Below are 20,257 nucleotides of genomic sequence, written 5' to 3'. Positions count from 1 at the left end.
TTTCTAAATATTGAAAAAACCAGAAGGAGAGCATTTCAGCTTCTGTGAGGGCTGACTTGCAACAGTTTGCTGTCTGAGGCAGAACAACATCTGATGCCCTCACAATCTAAATCAAGCTGCATAATATTCAAAGCCATCCAATTTATTTAGGTATGTATGACACAAATTCCCCTGCATTTGTACTTCCCATCCTCATCAGTAAAAATACAGTAAGAAATAAAAATAATGCCATATCTTCTTTCTTCTCATCACTGGATGATTGTAGATTAAAACAGCAATTTGAGTCAAAATAAGTGATTCTGGTTGTATTTCAATGCTAATTTACAAAGCTCCAAGAGTAGCATATGTCAAGGATTGTGATGAAGATTGGCTGTAGGTAAGTGGTAGCATATATGCTTTGCATGCAAAAAAATGTGAAGTTCAATCCATGGTGACACCAGTTAAATTATCATGAGGCAGCTGAATGGGACAGTCATCTTTTGGGGGTCCAGAGTGCCAACATCAGTTGGAATAGACAACTGTGATGATGGGCTTCCCATTATCTGGGCAACACAACCGAGGGCTATAGTCTCCCCTCCATGTAAGCAAAGGTTTATTGATATATTGAGTCATGTTAAATTTATTGGGGCCAGCATCATGGAGAAGTCATAGAGATCAGGAGAGACAATTGCCCAATGAGACACCAACTTGGGATTAACTGGAAAAGCTTTGAGATACTTCCACAGAGAGGGATACAAAACCGCAGAGCCCTCTTAAGTAATAAGCATTTGACAGCCCAATGTAATTTATGTAATCAATTGTTAATTACTTATTTTAAAAAAGTAAGTTGTCATTATTAATACACAAAAAGTGAACAAGTCATATTGATAAGCCTAACTTACCATAAGTATACCATAAGTATACTATTACTTTATTTTTGCAGCAGTAAAATATGCAAGTTCACTTCAAATCTCAGTGACTTTCTATTGATTTTAGGAAGAAGGTTCTTGTCCCAAATGAACCAAATTAAATTCTTATCTAGCTGGCACTTTTCCCAAAACCCAATCCTTCCCTCCCATCTCAGCCTCTCTGCAACTTTACATAGAGAAAACTGAGTTTTATTTCCCCCTTCCATTGGATTTTGTAGGAAGCTAGAGAAAGAAAACATAGCAGGCACTTCAAAAGTAAGACTTGTTGGATAGAACACCCTCCTCTTCACTTCCCCACTTCCTTGTTGAGGAAGAAACATGAATTTTCTCTCCAACCAGGAGTCATAGGTTTGCAGAAAGTTCCAGCTGTGTCTTCCTGCTGCTACCTGCATAAAAGTGAAAACATAGTACTAGAAAGGTGTGTGTGTGTGTGTGTGATGCCACTTCTTTTCTCCATGAATGACAAGAAGTAAAGGAAGTAACTTCTCCCCATTCTGTCAATTTCTGCAAAAGAACTCCAACTCAGCACATTTTCCTTTTCCTTTGGGGAAGAGAAAGAAATGGTGGGTATTCATTTTGCTCTGTCTGTTATTTCTACCATATTATGTAAGTCCCAGTGTTTGTAGAATCAATAAGAACACCTTAACAATATATGACTATTAAACCAACACTTTACAACTTACTGTTGTAAAAGTAATCATAATCAAGTAGGAAGAGGAGATAGTTATCTCTAAATATTTAGCTTCTAATTTTTCCCCACTAGGGAAAGCTGAATTAGTTCTAAAAGGCTTAAATTGTGTGCAGTGATGTGTAAAGATTAACAGCATGTTGAACTCTATTATTCCACAATATTATAAAATGATTCAGTTTTTCTGTGAATCTATTTCCTTGTTGATACATTTCCCTTCCTCCTTCCCTGTAAAGCAGTAGAAACATGAGGTGGGCAGCTCCTTCCGGTCTGGAAGCTACATGCCAATGTTCCCTGGGTGTTGTTAAAGTAACTACTTTCATGCAGACTTGAGGTCTGCCGTCTTGAATATTCATGGAGGGGTGACCTCTTTTATTTTTAATGGGGTGTGCCCTTGTGGCGAGTGCCCTGTGCATGCTTGCAGGCACACACCCCATTCAAGCCTATGGGTCTTGAATATACGCAAGTCTTCGGTTTTTTTGGGAGGGGGGTCTGGAATGGATCCCCCCCATTGAAAATCCCACATACTATTTTAAATTTCTGATGGAGGATTTTTCCCATATTTTGTGGGGGCTGGAGGCTTCCTGCCCTGCTTTAGGTCCAGTAGAGTTCTTTTTTCTAAAAAAGGAAGTGGATTTTTAAAAAAATTACAACAGCCTTCCACAACATAAACAGATCCTAGTGTTATGAAATATTTCCCAAGAGCTCAGAAGGATCTGACTAAAGGTAAATCTAAAACCAGAGACTGAGAGAAGACAGGAGCACAAAAGTAGTGGAGGACTGCTCTGGGAAGTGGCCTATATGTGCCTTGCAGGTCTTACTTTACCCATCCTTGTTATCAAGTGTACTAAATAAGGTCCTTTCCACAGGGAATGCTGGGCTTTAGGGAAAGTTTCGGCAGTAGTACATCCTTGCTTCACATTGCAAGAACTGAACAGGAATGTCACCCAAATTGCTGGGGTCTGGGGAAGATGCCCACAGATTAATATATTTCTAGGGGAATTATAGTATTAGTTCAAATGAGAGATATAGTACATCGGGGTAAGAGCAGCTTTGGAATGGCAACCCAACTATATCAGGTCAGAATGACAAAGAACTTCAGGGGCAAATCCAAACAGGTTTTGTATTTTTATTACGATATAAGCAGCACACACAAGCTCACATACACTCACTCACACATCCAAGAGCTAGGGAAGTAAAGTAAAGGGAGAACTGGAATAAGTTTAAAGCCTTGCTAATGGTACTATGTTACTGACATAGATATTGTTTCTAACCAATGGGAGTCCAGAATGCAGAAGAACTCAATAGATGCTGCAGGAAAAGGGTGGGTTAGTCATTCTATAAAAGAGTCTTGTCTAGTCAAACCGAGTGCATGCCTGCTTGCAAAATAGACTGAGACTGAAGAAGGGATGTTTTACTAGCTGTGTATATATTCAGAATAGTGTCTTGGAAGCAGAAACCAAGGCTTGAAAGGATTAGAAGCACTGCTAAATGGTTTCCCAGAGGAAAAAATAGTTCAGAGTAGAAAAAGATAGTTGGTGATTGCTATAAACACACAAAAAAGTGATTTGCCAGTGCTCCCTTTTCCTAGGTAGTTTCAAGCAATCACCATTGGTCATGGTCTTCTCACTGCCTTCTGTAGACAAAAGGGATTGTGCTGGAGCTTCAAGGAATCCCATAGTCCTAACTGGTTTCTGCATGTGCCACCAGGTCAGGCATCGACAGTAGGGTCATGCCTAGGTCACCCCTCCCCCAGCTTCACTTTTAATATTAATTTGATAGGAAATATGAGGGGCAATCGGAGGCCTGGTCCCAGGGTAACAGGAAGAGCAAACAGAATGAATATGAGTAGGATTGCCATTGTCTCAGCCACAAGAGGTGCATCTATACTGTAGAAATAATGCAGTTTTATACCACATTCACTGCCATGGCTCTATCCTACAGAATTCTGGTATTTATAATGTTGTGAGGCATTTGAACTCTTTGACCTAGAAGGCTAAAGAACTTGTAAAAGTGCAAATCCCAAGGGTCCATAGGATGGAGTTGCAGTACTGAAAGTGGTGTCAAACGGCATTATCTCTACAGTGTAATTGCACCCAGTGACAAAACATTATGTAAAAGGAACTGGAAGTTACATGTAAGTGTAGTACCCATGCGTATTTAAGAACAGAGCTTGGAAATGAGGCCTAGGATCTTAGGGGTGAAACCGACTACCCCGAAGGGGCGGCATCAGGCTTTCCCCATCAAAGGTGGATTGGGGCTACAGCAAGTGCACTCGGTGGCCCCAAATACCTTAAAGCCGGCCAAAAAAGGAGTGGCAAAGATCCGCTCCTGTTTCAGCCAGCAAAAAACTGATTTTACTGTCCTGAAGCAGCTTCAGAGGCATGCAGCATATAAACAGTGCACCACTACAGTGTTTTAAAGTCACCCACATGTAAACACCTGGGTGTCCTCAAGATATCTTGGTGGTGTGCGGCGTCTAAAAGCCATACCCCCATACCACCCAGAGGGCAGCTTTACGGGGCCGTCTGTTTTGTCCCTTAGGCCCAGTACAAACAGGCCCTCAGTGACACCTTCATCACGTGCTAGGGTTGCCTCGGGGGCGGAGCGCCCACACGACCACAACCCTAGCACATGGGCACCCTGTAGACATGGGCGCCACCATTGGTACATAAGCGCCGCACGGCAAGGCAGCCTGTCCCTTACCCCTACATTACCTATCTCTTTCTTACAGAAGCAGCAGCGTTTAACTTTAGTCTTTAATGCAATTCATGCTCACAAAGTGCTTCCTCCTCTACCTTTTTGTCCCTCACTTCCTCTTATTGCTGACTCCTCTACTCCTCACTAGCTTCATCACAGCCCATAGAGGCAGCACAAAGCAGATATCCATGTGAAATTTCTTTCTTCTCCCTTCTATTATTCACACTGAGTCAGAACAAACCAAATGAAGAGTAACAGGCGGGGGGGGGGGGATCTTGCTATGTTATACTAAAAATAATAAATTACAGAACTGGATGTTGCAGGGGGCGGGGAGATAAAACACTTACAGGAAAAAAGGAAATGGGGCTGTGCAGGCTGGCAGAAAAGGCTGAACTGGGGATAGAGTTGGGGTGTGGCATCCACATGATGCACGCCCAGGCACCGTCCCCAGGTCGGCATGACAGCACACGGCACAGAGCATCATGGAGCTCCTCTGGCACAAAGGAGTGCTGTAAAGCAGTGGCACTGGCAGGTATGGTGTCCTTTCTAGAGCACAAAAAGGAGATGCTTTTTGCGGCTCCTTTTTGTGCTGCAGAAAGGCCACATTGGTATCACGGTGTGTAGTTGCTGTGGCCCTGTTCTGGCAAAGATGGAGGGGCATGCATCATGCAGCCGGCACAGCCCCATAGTTACTCAATTAATTCATGGCAAATAACATATTACTTCCAAGCTCTGCCCCTTTTTAGATTCATGAGTGGCTGAGGGGACAGGAGATAAGTGATGACAAAAATACTGGCTTTTGTTAGTAAGCCAAGCCTAAATTTGTTGAGTACAGATCAAGGGTATCTTGGAACACAGTGTAATTATATGAGTGCCTAGCTGCATCATTTAAATGGTTTTCATTATTAGATATGTGGTTGGAACAGATCACTCACTAGTGCCTAATGGTCATTATACCCCTTATTAACATACATATCAATTTCAATTTTAGAGTGAATGTGGTAAACCAAATAATAAGCACCATAAATTATACTTCCCTATTACTGCTTACCATTATTAACTGCTCTGTCTCTTTCTCTCTCTGTCTCTCTGTGTGTGTGTGCTGGCATAAATATCTATTTTTTGCTGTTTTAATTTGCTGTCTTCAGCAACACCATGTTTCCTCAAATTCATATTTTTGAATCTGAGGGATAATTATTTATTTATAATTTATTATATTTATTTGTATCCCGCTCTTTTCCCAGGACTGAGACTCAGAGCAGCTTCACAGCATTAAAAACAGTACAATTAAAAACATAAATAAATAAATAAATAAATAAATAAATAAATAAATAAGTACATTGAAAGGGAATTAAGTTATTACAATATTAAAACAGATAGTTATTAAAAGAATAAAACATATTTTAAAAAGATGAAACTATAAATAAGGGGGGGGGGGGAATGGTCCAACATCCCAGCCTGTCCTTACAGCAATTCCTTAAATGCCTGTGTGAATAGATAGGTCTTCACCTGCCGGTGGAAAGCCATCAAGGAGGGAGCTATTCTGATCTCCCTGGGTAGGGAGTTCTAGAGTCTAGGGACAGCCACCGAGAAGGCTCTCTCTCGCGTCCCCACCAACTGTGTTTTTGATGGTGTTGGGACGGAGAGAAGGGCTTCTCCAGAGAATCTCAGAGTCCAAGCCGGTTCATACCAAGAGAAACGGTCTGCCAAATAGTGTGGACCTGAGCTATGTAGGGATACCATTTAGGAAGAAAGATACTCAATTCTGTCTGTACTAAAATTTAAACCTGAACAAATTTAGTCCATAAATGATCTACACAGCTACTAGGGAGAGATAAATCACTCAATTTCCATTATGTCTCAGTTTTCCATATAGTCATTCAAAATATATCACTATTTATATTTATATCTATAACTCTCTATATGGATTTATAATGACATATATGGACTCTTAGAAAATTTGCTTAGTAATCTCTCTCTCTCTCTCTCTCTCTCTGTGTGTGTGTGTGTAAAGTTATAGTTAGTCAGTTGATATGAATGTCTAGTCATAACCAACTGCAGGGGGTGGTGCTCATCTCTGCTACTAAGTCAAAGAGCCAGGTTGTCCAAAGACGAATCCAGTGGTCATGTGGCCAGAATGACTGCACCAAACGCTATTAGCTTCCCACCAGATTGGTACCTATTTATCTACTTCCATTTGCATGCTTTCAAACTGTTAGGTTGGCAGAAGCTGGGACTAGTGACAGCAGCTCACCCCACCACTTGGGCCTCAAACTGCCAACCATATGCGCGCGCGCACACACACACACGCACACAGTATATTCTGCATAAAATTCATGTTTAAACACAACTTTAAATATATAAAGATAATTTTAAAAGATCTCGTTGCTCTGCCCACTGTGCCAAAAAGTGAAGGAATCAGGAACTCTCAACTGATGTTTTCATATGCTTTGTTGTTGTTGTTGTGAGCCTACAAGTGGTTTCTGACTTATGGTGACCCTATCATGGGGTTTTCTTGGCAAGATTTGTTCAGAGGAGGTTTGACATTCCCTTCTCCTACAACTGAGAGCATGTGACTTGCCCAGGGTCATCCAGTGAGTTTTGTGGCCCAACAGGGAATCAAACTTTGGTTTCCAGCATTGTATCCCAACTCTCAAACCACTACACCATGCTGGCTCTTTTAGGCACTAGAAATATCTATTACTCATAAGGATAAAACATTTCAGGGGTGGGGGAGGAAAAGAAGTTTAGAACAACATACTTTTCATGTATCCAGGATTCAAATCATTTATGGTTTATAGATAATCACCAACACTATGAACCAGTGCTGTTGCTCTTCTCCAAATAATAGCCCCACTGCTGAATTCTTGATTGAATGAAATTTCCAGAAACATTCCCAGTTAACCTTATTTTACGTTGTTTGTAAATTAAAAATCATGCAATACCAAAGCAGTATTTTTTTACTGAAGCTCCCACAATCCCTCAGAAGGTATGCTCATGCTGGGTAACATTTCCCAGTTCTACATACAACCTACTCTCCCCCATCCTATGACCATGCAGGCTAGAGAGGTTTGTGTGAAGTTTGTAGTCCAAAAGGGTAACTCTGTATTAACATTATGATATCATACTTAGATTACTTCATTTTGACTATGCACAGGATAACATCCTCAAAGAATAATTCAAGGGATGTTTCCTTTGCAGTATGTTCATGGAATTAAATGGGCTTTTTTCCTTAGTAAGTTTGCCTACAATTGCAGCCACCAGCTCATAAATATTAAATGTGAGCAAACAGAAACTGAACACCTTGCCAATGCTGCAAAGAATGGAAAGTGTACGTAATAATACAAATCCATGTGTGGGTTTTTTTTTTTATCAGACTAGTTTATTATCCTATCTATACTCTCTTGGCTCTTGCTTTCAGATAAACAAAGGCAATTGAGTAGTCTGTCTTTTTTGCTCCACTGAACATTAGTTCCGGATATGTTCATCCCCCCCCCCCCCATGTAACTAACAAAGTATTCCTGACACAAGTCTGGTTTTCTTTAACGTTAATTTGTACTATGGTGCCTTTTTTATCTTGTTTACCCCTGGTTTTTCCCCTGGCTTTACCTTAATTTTATCATTGTTTTTACCATTACCTTATTAATAATAATAATAATAGTAATAATAATAATAAATTTTATTTATATACCGCTTTTCTAAAAAGATCAAAGCGGTTTACACAGTTTAAAACCAATTACAAAACACATCATAAAACAGATAAAACCAAGAGCACTAAATACAATATACAATCTAAAAACAATAATTCAATCAATCAATAGGGTGAGGTAAAGAGTCAATGGGATCAGAGTACACGACTTCATTTTCCAGGGGGGAAGGCTTGACAGAAGAGGAAGGTTTTAAGCCTCTTTTTAAATGTTTCCAGGGGGGTGATAAGACGGAGCTCGTCAGGAAGACTATTTCAGATTTGTGGGGCTGCTACTGAGAAGGCCATCTGGGAAGTAATAACATATTTAGAAGGTGGAATTTCCAACAAGTTCTTCCCGGTTGTTCTGAGTGTGCGGGGCGGATTATATGGGGAGATGCGGTCCCTCAAGTAACTCGGGCCCAAGCCATGTAGGGCTTTATAGGTAATAACCAACAACTTGTATTGCGCTCGGAAGCAAATAGGCAGCCAGTGCAGATCTTTCAGAATAGGTGTTATATGTTCAAACCTGGACGCACAGGTGACCAAACTGACCGCCATATTTTGTACTAACTGAAGCTTCCATGCTTGGTACAAGGGTTGCCCCATGCAGAGCGCATTACAGAAATCCAAGCAAGAGGTTACCAGAGCATGTACCACCATTTCAAGGTCCCTTTGGCCCAGGTAGGGTTGCAGTTGGCGTATCAACCAAAGTTGATAGCAAGCACTTCTGACCGTCGCATCTACTTGAGATGTCAATTGCAGGGACGAGTCCAGAAGTACTCCTAGACTGCGAACTTCGTCCTTCAGGGGAAGTGTGACCCCATTCAGGACAGGTGGATAAACTTCCTTCCCCGGGCCTGGGGAACCTATCACCAATGCTTCCGTTTTCTCTGGATTCAAACTGAGTTTGTTTCCAGACCATTACCGACTCCAGGCAGGCATTCAGAGGAGAGATGCCATCCTTAGTCACTGCATCAGTCGGGGACACAGAGAAACATATTGCATACTGATAACACTGCGCCCCATGTCTCCGGATGATCTCTCCCAGCGGTTTCATGTAAATGTTAAACAAAGTGGAGACAAAATAGCTCCCTGAGGGACACCAGATGTCATTTCCCTCTTAGAGGAGCAAGTGTCCCCCAGCTGCACCATCTGGAATCTGCCCGAGAGGTAGGAATGGAACCACTGGAGTGCAGTGCCCCCGATATCCAACTCCCTCAGGCGTTCCAGAAGGATACTGTGGTCAATGGTATCGAAAGCCGCTGAGATGTCCAATAGCACCAACAAGGTCACACTTCCCCTGTCGATGCCCAGATGGAGATCATCGACTAAGATGACCATGGCAGTCTCAATTCCATAACCCACTCTGAAGCCAGTTTGAAATGGGTCCAGATAATCAGTTTCATCCAAGACAGCTTGGAGTTGGAAGGCGACTGCTCTCTCGATCACCTTACCTAAAAATGGCAATAGTGAGACCAGCCTATAGTTGTTTCTTCACAGGGGGTCCAGGGAGGGTTTTTTGAGCAACGGTCTGACTGTTGCTAATTTCAAACTAGATGGAAATTTTCCCTCCCTGAATGATGCATTAATTATACGACACCTTCTTTTATTCTGAATCCCCATTTTACCTGTGCTGGTCTATGACCGTAATAAAGATGAACTTGAACTTCTGGCCTCTACAACGTACAATTGTGCAATGGAAATACTCTGCTGATAGTGAAAGAAGTAAAGTTGCACTGACGGCATATTCATCAGTGCCTTGTTTTGCCAAGTTTTGCATTTTGTATTACATCTGGTTTTCCATCCTATACTTTGTATTGTGTCTGCACATCCTATACTTTGCATGGCAATTGTGCATCCTGTATTTTGCATTGTGAAATGGCACTTAGTAATTGGTATGTGTTACTCAGTGTTGCTGTTCAGCATAGGATTGTATGGCACACATATAGTGAACATCTGCATACAGGTATGTATGCGATACTAGAAAGGCCTAATCTGGCACAATTTTTCAGGTGACTTTTTATTTTGGTATGTTGGTAAAAGAAAGTATAGTGTGTCTACACAGAATATCTTCCTTGGCTGGAAACTCTTTTGGTGTGAAGTCGAAGGCTTTCATGGCCAGCATCCATGGTTTTTTGTGGGGTTTTTGGGCTATGTGGCCATGTTCTAGAAAATTTTCTTCCTGACATTTCACCAGCATCTGTGGCTGGCATCTTCAGAGAATGACTTGGTGACTTATGTCTATGTAACACTGGTATGCCAATATAAGGGACATTGCATCATGCCGTTGGTGGGACAGAAGTGAAAACCATTTATTGTTGCTAGAGGAAGCTGCCTTACTGGATCCCAAAAGCTTGGGAGGGGACTTCTTATATGATCATGCCACTGCCATGGTACCCATGGTCATTTTTTCCCTACATTGCCACTATAACTACCTATGATGGTGTAGTTTTCTAGTCCACAGCATTGTGGCCCACATTGTTCTGACACATTCATTAAAGTACAAAAATATATTTATTCTTATGATTCTTCTTTCCTTGTTGTTGCAGATATTGCAAGTAGTGATCTGATAACCGAATCTACTAGTTTAAGGAAATGAATGCTGTCCTGTTTTGGTGCTATATTGTCATTAGCATAATACCTCTTCTTTGGCATGTTCTTCTTTGGCGTGCAATACTATTTTTTTTTAATATACAGAACTCTTACTCACTTGGAAATCCAGATAACTGCATTAAGAAAATTTAATTAACATTCATTATATTTAGAAAAATACTCAGAATTACCATGTTGTACCATCTTCTCATTCAAGGTCTATATCTAGCTCAGAGATGCAACCATTCATCATTTAACCTTGAAATCCCTCTGAATAAATGGTAATACCAAAAAATAAAAGATGTTGTTTTATGCTGATGTGATATATGTAGAGCACAGGAATGTAAGAAGAGCTCTCCTGGATCAGACTGAAGGCCTGTTTACTCTAGCAATCAATCTACTTCATATGTGTGAGAAGTGGAATCATGCATTCAGTTATCTTGAATATCATAGAGATATCCTTGAGAGATGAGCACCTAAACTATATTAAAAGCTTTCCACAAAGTAGAATTCACAACCTTTCAAAGGAGTCATTGTTTAGCAGTTCCCTGCTCCCAAGGCAGGCTGCAGCCAAAGGATCCAACCTGCACCACCAGAAGCCAGATTATACCATTTTGTTCTGTCCATTGGCACTGGCACAGCTTCAGGCCACTTTTGAGGTGTGCATCATTTGAATACCGTACCTCCAAAGCAGCCAGAAGCCACTTCATTTGGCCCACCTGTTCCAGGCCTTAGTCCTTTTCCTTATCTGAGGAAACCTATGCAACAACTTTTTTTCAGTTAGAACTGAATAAATCTGAATAAAGCTGCTTTGGGTCACTTTGAGGTATGCTGTCTAAATGATGCATGTGTCCAAAGAGGCCAGAAGCCGCTCCAAAGCCATGCTCCAGTCCTAAGGACAAATGTGGCCGTCTGAAAACTGCTAGGTCAGAATTATATTTTGGAATGTCAAAGATATATTAATTGTCATGGTTTTCACTTTGTTTTTTGCAAAATGTATTGTAACGTTTTGACAGCCATTTAAAAGAAACTCAGCTGGGAAATAAGAGCCTACATTCCAGGATTACAGAATAATTGCTGATGGTTTGTATGACATAGCTATTCTTCATTAGTATTAAACTGCATAGGCGTGTGTATACTACAATAGATCAATTTCCTATAATAAGAAAATAAATGCTCATTTTGGCACCTGAAGCCAGAATCTGAATAGAGGAAGCACCTGGTTCTAAACCATTTAAAGATAGTTTTTTGTTGGGTTTTTGGGCTATGTGGCCATGTTCTAGAAGAGTTTATTCCTGACATTTTGCCAGCATCTGTGGCTGGGATCTTCAGAGAATGTTGGCATAGAAGAGAGCTGGATACACACACACACTGTGTGAACCTGGGTAGGGAGGAATTTCATGTTAATCTGTGTATTGTTCTGTTGTTGATGGAAGGTTCTCAGCGTGGGAGGATATGCAAAGAGGATGGCCACATAGCCTGAAAACCGAACAAAAAACTATGGATGCTGACCATGAAAGCCTTCGACTTCACATTTAAAGATGTTCAAGAGTCAACTCAGCTGTAGCCTTGATTTTAATCAATAGGCAGTAGTGCATGCCTATTCCAAGTGTCTTTACCCAGACATTAGCCACCAATGAATGGTCAACTACGTTAATAGTTTACTTAGGAAGTTAATGGACTTTCCTGCTTGGTTTGCTGTGACTGGAGACTGAGACTGGTGTGACCACCAGCTCAAAACAACACAGACCCATCTGCTTTGATGTCACAAAAATTACAGATTAAAAACAAAAATTTCCACTAAATTTATTTTGACTAGAATTCTATTGTGTGTGTAACTTCATGTCACTCATGTACATGCATTTTAGGTTGATGTAGAAGGATGCATTCAATACCTCCTTCTGCAAAAATCTCCCTACTATGTCCTGCCTGTGCTCACCAGCACCAAGGCACACTCCTGCAGCCAATTAATCACTGAGAGTGGGGCAGGGGACACCTTGGCACCATCCATCTACCATTTGCAGCTGTAAAAAAAGGGAAGAGCTTTCAGGCTCCTGAACCTCTAGAGATGCTAGTGGATAAAGGATCTTTCCTTTTGTCTTAGGAAGACCAGAAGCTCTTCTTTTTTCCTAGTTGCACAATGACAGCTAGAGGGTGCATAGCAGCCCCCTGCAATCACATTTGGCCATGAGGTGTGTGTCCTAGTGCTGGAGAGCTAGGTTGCATAGAGATATATAGGTGGGAAGAAGCGTCACAGAAGTGTGCCGGTAATGTTTTCTGCCACTGTTGAAGAATACCAAATTTCCCTTCTCTCTCTCTCACACACACCAATGTGTTACTTTAAAAACAGAAGGTTTTTTTTTTTTTTAAAAGAAGTATGTTAGTATATAGACTTGGATGCAGGCTTAGTCATTCTTGGAAGAGACCCATGAACATACCTGATGTTAATCATGATTTTAAGTGATCTGTGCTAATTATGACTAACACTGGATCCAATTCCAGTCTAGTTTCATAAGAGGAGCACAAAAACATTTTGTTTTGTTTTAAGTGACGGCCTTGGCTCTACAAAGACATAGCTATGTTAGTCTGGAAAATAAATATGCAAAGGAATCTTGATGCACCTTTCAGACTAACTGAAAGAAAGAAGTCAGTAGCATGAGCTTTTGTAGATTTGAATCTTCTTCCTCAGATGCACCTGAGGAAATAGACTCAAGTCTATGCCTGCATTTTGTTGTTTCTCTTTGTAGGCAGAGGCCTGTGGCCTTACAGGAATGGAGACATATTGGATTGCAAAAGAGCAATCCTGGTTGATATGCAAATGGACCTTAAATTTCCTGGATTTTGCCCAGTTTGGCCAGAGGAGAAGCCAGCCTCCTAAAGATATCCTCCCCATACCATCTTAACTAAGTTCAGAAACAACAAAATGGAGGCATCTTATTAATATCTCTATTTTTTGTCCTGTTTAGTACGTAACATCTTGCCTGGTGAAGAAGCCAGTGGAGCTTCGAAACAAGTATATTGTGCATTTTGGTTGGCTAATAAAGGTATCACTGTTTGGTGGACTTTTTGTTTTAATTTACTAAATAGCCAACACAGCTACCCCTGCATGTTTTCTGATTAAAACCCAAATGAACTAAAATTTTCAGCCATCTCTAATTAGATTACACTCAACCAGAATGGACACTGATCATGCCATTTGGGGAGATTGGGAGTTGTAGTCGAATACATCTCGAAGGTCCAAGGTTGGAAAAGTCTATGCCAATCTATTTTCCATAATCTAACAGTCCCTGGATTCAGACATAATCATGCTGGGAGGAAACTCATGGACATCTAGTGTATAGGGAAGGAAAATCAATGAGATTTAACTCAATGGCCATGATCGTACATCAGGAAGTACAGAGCCCTTAGGAAACTGATTGTAACCAAAATGGACTGGTGGTGACATATATGAATATAATTTTGCAAGCATATGTGTCCTTTTTTGGATGTTGCATAAACTGTGTATATTATTTTTTATGCTTTGAATTTTCCACAAAAAGTGGCCTCTTGGTATCTGCTTGGGTTTAGTTGTAGGACCCCATCTACCACCACCACCATTAATACCAAAATCAGTGCATGCTTAAGTCCCATTATATGCAATGGCTTAGTAAAATAGTGTCCATGCCCCCACTCTGTCTTCACACTGGTATATTTTGCTGGTCTCTTGAGGCCCTAAGTCTTGAATCATGATGAATCAGTGCTGGAATAATACCTTGTGGTTCTGCTTTCTGGCTGGCCAACCTCATTTCTAGCACTTCCCTTGAAATCTACAATTGATTGCCTGTACCTTTTGATTTTTTTCAGCAAAACAGTTCCAGTACACGCCATTCCCCAAGAGAAGGAAGAAGAACAGGCAAGAGCTGATCCAGTGAGCCACTTGTGAAATGCAAGAAAATACACCAGTGATAGAATTGTCAGTATGTTTAAGAGATATAGACACAGAGTGAGAGAAGACCCATATTTCTGTGAAAATATATAATAATAATAATAATAATAATAATAATTTGTTTTATTTATATACTGCTATTCCAAAGATCATAGCGGTGAACAGCAAGTAAGCTAATTTGCCCCCAACAGTCTGGGTACTCATTTTAGCGACCTCGGAAGGATGCAAGCCTGAGTCGAGCTTGGGCCCTTTTGCTGGTCTTGAACTCGCAACCTTGTGGTTTTGAGTGAATGGCTGCAGTACAGGCATTGAACCACTGCGCCACCAGGGCTCACAATGCAAATATAAAAATACAACAATTCTATTAAACATACAATATATAAGAGTGTTGTTAAGCATATACAATGTTGTTCACTAATTATCTTGAATTTTAATAAAAATAGGGAAACTGAGAGTAACAGAAAATACGACTTTTCAAAATAGCAATCTACATTAGATTTTCAAATTACTGAAGAGTATAGGATGTATCTTTCCTCAGCAAAAACAAAGCAAAACAATACAAAACACTACATTCAAAACTAGCATAAAAAATCCAAAAATAAGGCTCACAGCTTTTTAGCTGTTTCTTTTAAAAGAATTATTGGGTCATAATCTTTAAGAAAAATATTTACATAAGTCATTATCAGTCATAATTAGAGTGTCATATAATTCGGAGTGAACCTGCTAAGTAGAAATCTCTAGAAGTCCAGGTGCTTCTTGCCTATGGCCATTGCACTACATCCTGAGCTCAGCAATTTGGTGGGTTCTGCCAGATCCTGTTTGCTTGTGTGGCTCACTGTGTCTGACAAGGCTTGAGGCAAATGCAATTGCTCAATAACGAAGAGCTTTCTTTTCAATCTAAAAGCAAGGTCCTTCGTATCTGGCATATCACATATCAAGCTATTAAGTCGAGGAATCTGGCGTATGTGAATCAAACCATGGTAATCCTTGTATAATGGATTGGTTTCTCTCTCAGAGCCAATAAATGATTCAAGATCAACTACCGTATCAGACAAGTTTGTAACACGTTCCATAATTGCTTTATTCTGGATCAAATGAGCTGGGATAGTGATCATGCAGGCAGACAAAGATGTTCTGAGGAGGCCACGGAGAGCATACAAAAATTTTGTGAGTTTACTAATATTCTGTGGATTTTCAGTGCAACAAATATCATCACCCCACAGTACCGATCCAAGGCTCTGAATTCCAATTCTTACAACATTCCTTTCCTTTTTCTGGAGACAAGAGCCATCATATCCTTGCTGGTAGATGAACTTCTGAATGGAATGAAGCAATCTAGTATAACCACAGGCCATATCATCTGATTTCCCATCAAAACAGAAACTCGTTCCTTCAGAAAGTGAAAAACCATTCCACCTGATATTCTGGATTAGTTCTGGAGCCATTGTTTTTGATATCCTTCTGTCATGAATTTACCCTTCAAATGAAGAGACCAGGGAGCTGCATCAGTTTGTCTGCTTTTCTTGCTCCAACCACCATAGCAATAGCAAGTACATTTCTATACTGCTTATCAGTGCAGTTAGCACTCCCTAAGCAGTTTACAAAGTGTAAGCTAATTACCCCCAACAATCTGGGTACTCATTTTAGCGACATCAGAAGGATGTAAGCCTGAGTTGAGCTTGAACCCTTTTGCTGTTATTGAACTCGCAACCTTGCGGTTTGTGAGTGAGTGGCTGCAGTACAGGCATTTAACCACTGCGCCACCAGGGCTCCTACAATATAAGTTGAAAAGGTCAAGCACATTTCTATAAAGTTATCCATTTTCTGTCTTGGTCATGTTATGCATTAGGATGTTCTATTACAGTAAATGTATTCAGTGAGTATCATTTACAAAATGTTAGAACAAATCATGTGAAGTATTGTCTATTCATCATCAGTAATGAATTAACAACAAGAAACCAATTGTTAATTATTTGTCATATGCTTGCTGTTCTATATAGAAGAGTGTGTTGTTTCTCATTGCTTTTCTTGATACTAGGTAACAGATGGAAAAGTGTAACATATTTTATTTTTACAAATAAGGCTAAAGTGACTGTTCTCCAGATTTCATGTGTGGGCTAAAATATTCCCAGGAAAAACATGATTTGAAGTATATACACTGGTCTTTGATCCTGTTTGATGCCATTATTTCCACAAGCTGCTGCTGATTTGATACTATTGATTCTCCAGATTCTACTTCTTTTTTCCTTCTTAACTTGTGAAAGATAATCAAGGATCACATGTTGAACAGGATGTCTTACCAACGCTGTGAAATTAGTCAAAACTAGCTATACAGCAACATCGTTGCAGCCAAACAAATTCAAATGAGAATGGGTGCAGTACTTCATAAATTGCTCGAGTGTTCCTAGCCAAGCAGGGACTACATGGTGAACTGGATTACCAAAGTATATGATATAACTAATCAAATATGGCTTCACAATGACATAAGTGAATCAAGAGACCAGATAAGGCAAGAACACAGAATGTAATCAGTAGGCAAACATTTTTGCAAGCAGTGTCATATCTAAGAAGGGACACTGATTTCAACACTGCCAAAAATATTCTTCAAAATCTGTGAGTAAATTCAAAATTTTAAGATAGCACTACCATTTAGGATAAAGCAGACTTTTAGGATAACACAACCATGTTCATGCCATGCAAAATCAGTTGTCATTCAGCCCTGTATACTAGCCCACTCCTATTGATCAGTACACAACCAATTAAGCTAAATCCCAAATAGTGAAGTACATCTGGTAGATTTGGACCAATTTCTATGTGATCTGGATTGGAACAGAACAGTACGAGCAAAATCGAAAACAAGTGGGAAAATCCAAGCACTGTATCTCCAACATGACTATATAAGGAAGATACCAAGGTGGTGTGATTCAGGAAGGAAGAAGGGGAGCTGGGGCATTATCACTGACACCTCTATCATGAAATCCCAGGCCAAAATATATTTTAAAAATCAGTTGTTGGATTGTGTTGTTCTGGTGTTGGAAACTGGGATGCATGTAAATGACATCTCTAGCTTGTGCCTGGTCATGGGTTGCCTTGGGACAAACATCTGTGGTAGGACTCCAAGGTTTTTCTCCAGTCAACTGTTCTCAAGTCACTTCATAACCAGAACACTGTGGATGTTGTTTCCCAGCAGTCTGATCTTCAGCAATGCTTTGAACAGGGCATTGTCAGGATGCAAAAGTAAATTTAGGGAGACATAGGCGGGGTACAGACCACCCAAAAAGGGCGGCCTGCTGGTGCCTGGTTTTCCACCGGAGGGAAGCCTCACCAGATGGTGAGGCTTCCCACCGGTGGAAAAAGAACCCACAAAACACCGTGGTGGTGGCATAATGAGTGTGCCACTATTCACCACTGGCGCACTCACCATGTGCCAAAAGGAGCATGGAAAAGTGCCACTGTAGTGGCAAAGGTGCTCTTTTTCTGGGCATGGAAAAATACCAGATTGGGGCTGCAGAGTGCGGTTGCTACAGCCCCAGTCCGGCACTCAAAGGGAAGGGTAGCAAGCCGCTCCTTCAGAGTAGTCTGTTTTGACCATATATTAATGCTTTTGAAGACAGCAGACTTTATAGATGCTTAAGATAAACCCCTGTTGAGTTATTTGCCTGAAATTGTGCTCATTTGATCTACTCTTTAGGGAACACCACATTTCTACATAATATGTGATGTGTGAAAAGAATAGAAAAGTCATAACCATTTTTGCTTTACCAATGCAAATTAAAGGGCAAGCCTGGTGATCCAGATGACAAATTGTGATTTGAATGCATAGTATGGAACAGATTGGTTCCAGATGGAGACTGAATCAAGTCCAGCTATGAATAGCCAACTGTTCTAATACTGACCTCTTGTCCAGAGTACAAGTTACATACGTTGTGGCACTCCTATTTCTCTAAGCGCAAGGCATAGTTTATAATAATCTATGTAATCAAAGGCTTTACTGTAATAAATAAAGAACATGCAGATTTTGTTCTGTAATTCCTTTGTGCACTACATTATTCATCACATGTTTACAACATGGTTCCTAGTTTCTCTTCCTCTACTGAATCCAACTTGCACCTCTGGGATTTCTTGTTCCATATATGGCAGGAGTCTTTGCTGTTGGATTTTGAACATGACTTTATTTGCATGGGAAATTATTTTCAGTGGTTACTGCAATCTTCCATCCACATTATGTCACTACACTCTTATAGTGCTGCTATTCCACTTTTACTGCTCTGGCTGTCTCCTGTTGCAGTCTGAGGTTTGTAATTCAGTGGAGCCAAAGAGCTCTCACTGAGAATTCTAAATGTCCCTCCCTAAATTTCAAATCCCAGAATGCCACAGGCATTCAGAGCAAATAAAGTGAATAGCAGTGCTGTAAGAGTGTAGTGCAGTAATCTAGTGTGTCTCCTTTTTGTGGATGGGAATATATATTGATCACTTCCAATCTGTGGGCCACTGCTTTCTTTCCCATTTTTGTTGATGTATTTTAGTTAGAATTATACTTCAATCTGCCTCTGTGAATTGTAGCAGTTCTATTGATATATCATATGTTCCCCGTAATTTATTCTTCTTGTGGTAGATTGTGGAATAGATGGCAGATGCAGATGCTTCCAACTCTATGATCTATTGATGGTTGTCTCCATCCTCTCTGACACTGCTGTCCCTATGGATGCTCAGGTTCTCCATGGATATTATATTGCCTTCACGTACATCCTTTCTAACAGTTTTGATTTTTGAGCCTGATGATACACAAAATGAGTGCTAAGTCACCTTTCTGATTTTGAAAGAGCAGGAAGGAACATGCATGGGGAAATGTGTACATCCTACTGAATAACCAATCTCCTTAAATTCATGCTGTTTCATAAGGCTCAGTTGATTAGGTCTTGTATATTTCCCAGATAATGTTATAAAACCTTTCCAGGGATGCAACAGGTAAATTATACTTTATTTTACAATAACCGAATTTACTAGGTAGGTAAGATTTTTAACATTGTTTTCTTTTTAATGACATAGTAAATTAGATTCCAGGGCCCTACACCCCAGAGTTCAATTAAAGCAGATGTTTGAAAAACAGATAGTAATTTTTATTTGAATAACATTCCAGAACATTTTCCAAATAAACCAAATAAGCCAAAAAAAGCAATCTGTCTGGAGGTGTCGGTGCTGCATACTAAACCTTTCTTTAGCACTTAACATAGTTTGAGAAACTGTTTGTAAATGAGTTGCACCGTACTACACAGAAATGGGAGACCAAAGTTGTCACAGAGTTTGTAGTCAATTTGGAAACTTCCCTCAGTTGAATCATCTCCGAATATTTTCAGAGCACTTGAGGGTGCTAGAAAAAAAGACCCCAAATTGTAGTACTTTATCTCATGCAACATGAGAACTGTGCTATCACAAAAACATGAAAAACAAAATTGAAAAACATTGTATAAGAAATTCTTGTTTTAAGGCTAACAGATATACTGCAATATTAATTTGTCTTATCTAATCCCAAGGACCAATCCACATATAATAGGATCTATAAAACTGCAGGTTTTGTAAGGACATTCCCTACTCTCACCACTTTCATGCCTGCTGTGAAACTTCATACCTATCTTTACTGAAGTTGTTTCTGGCCAGATGGACTGGCAGACATCTTCCCATATACACAGTACATCCAACGACCTCACTAAGTGGAGCCTAATTCTAGCCCAGATTCATTAACCAAAGCTAACAAA

General features: G+C 40.2%; 1 protein-coding gene across 1 annotated transcript; it reads right to left on the bottom strand.

The window, feature by feature from the left end:
- Positions 1-15,214: 15,214 nt before the first annotated feature.
- On the bottom strand, positions 15,215-15,948 carry LOC149318043 (elongator complex protein 4-like). The gene has a single exon (XM_089507696.1). The coding sequence runs from the start codon at positions 15,944-15,946 to the stop codon at positions 15,239-15,241; it is 708 nt and encodes a 235-aa protein (XP_089363822.1). The 5' UTR covers positions 15,947-15,948; the 3' UTR covers positions 15,215-15,238.
- Positions 15,949-20,257: the final 4,309 nt, after the last annotated feature.

This window comes from Sceloporus occidentalis, unplaced genomic scaffold (genome assembly GCF_023333645.1).
Source record: "Sceloporus occidentalis isolate IW3139 unplaced genomic scaffold, rSceOcc1.0.p SCAF_2, whole genome shotgun sequence".
Classification (NCBI taxonomy): Eukaryota; Metazoa; Chordata; class Lepidosauria; order Squamata; family Phrynosomatidae; genus Sceloporus; species Sceloporus occidentalis.
The sequence above is the reverse complement of the archived record's forward strand: the minus strand, read 5'-3'. Positions and strand labels throughout refer to the sequence as shown.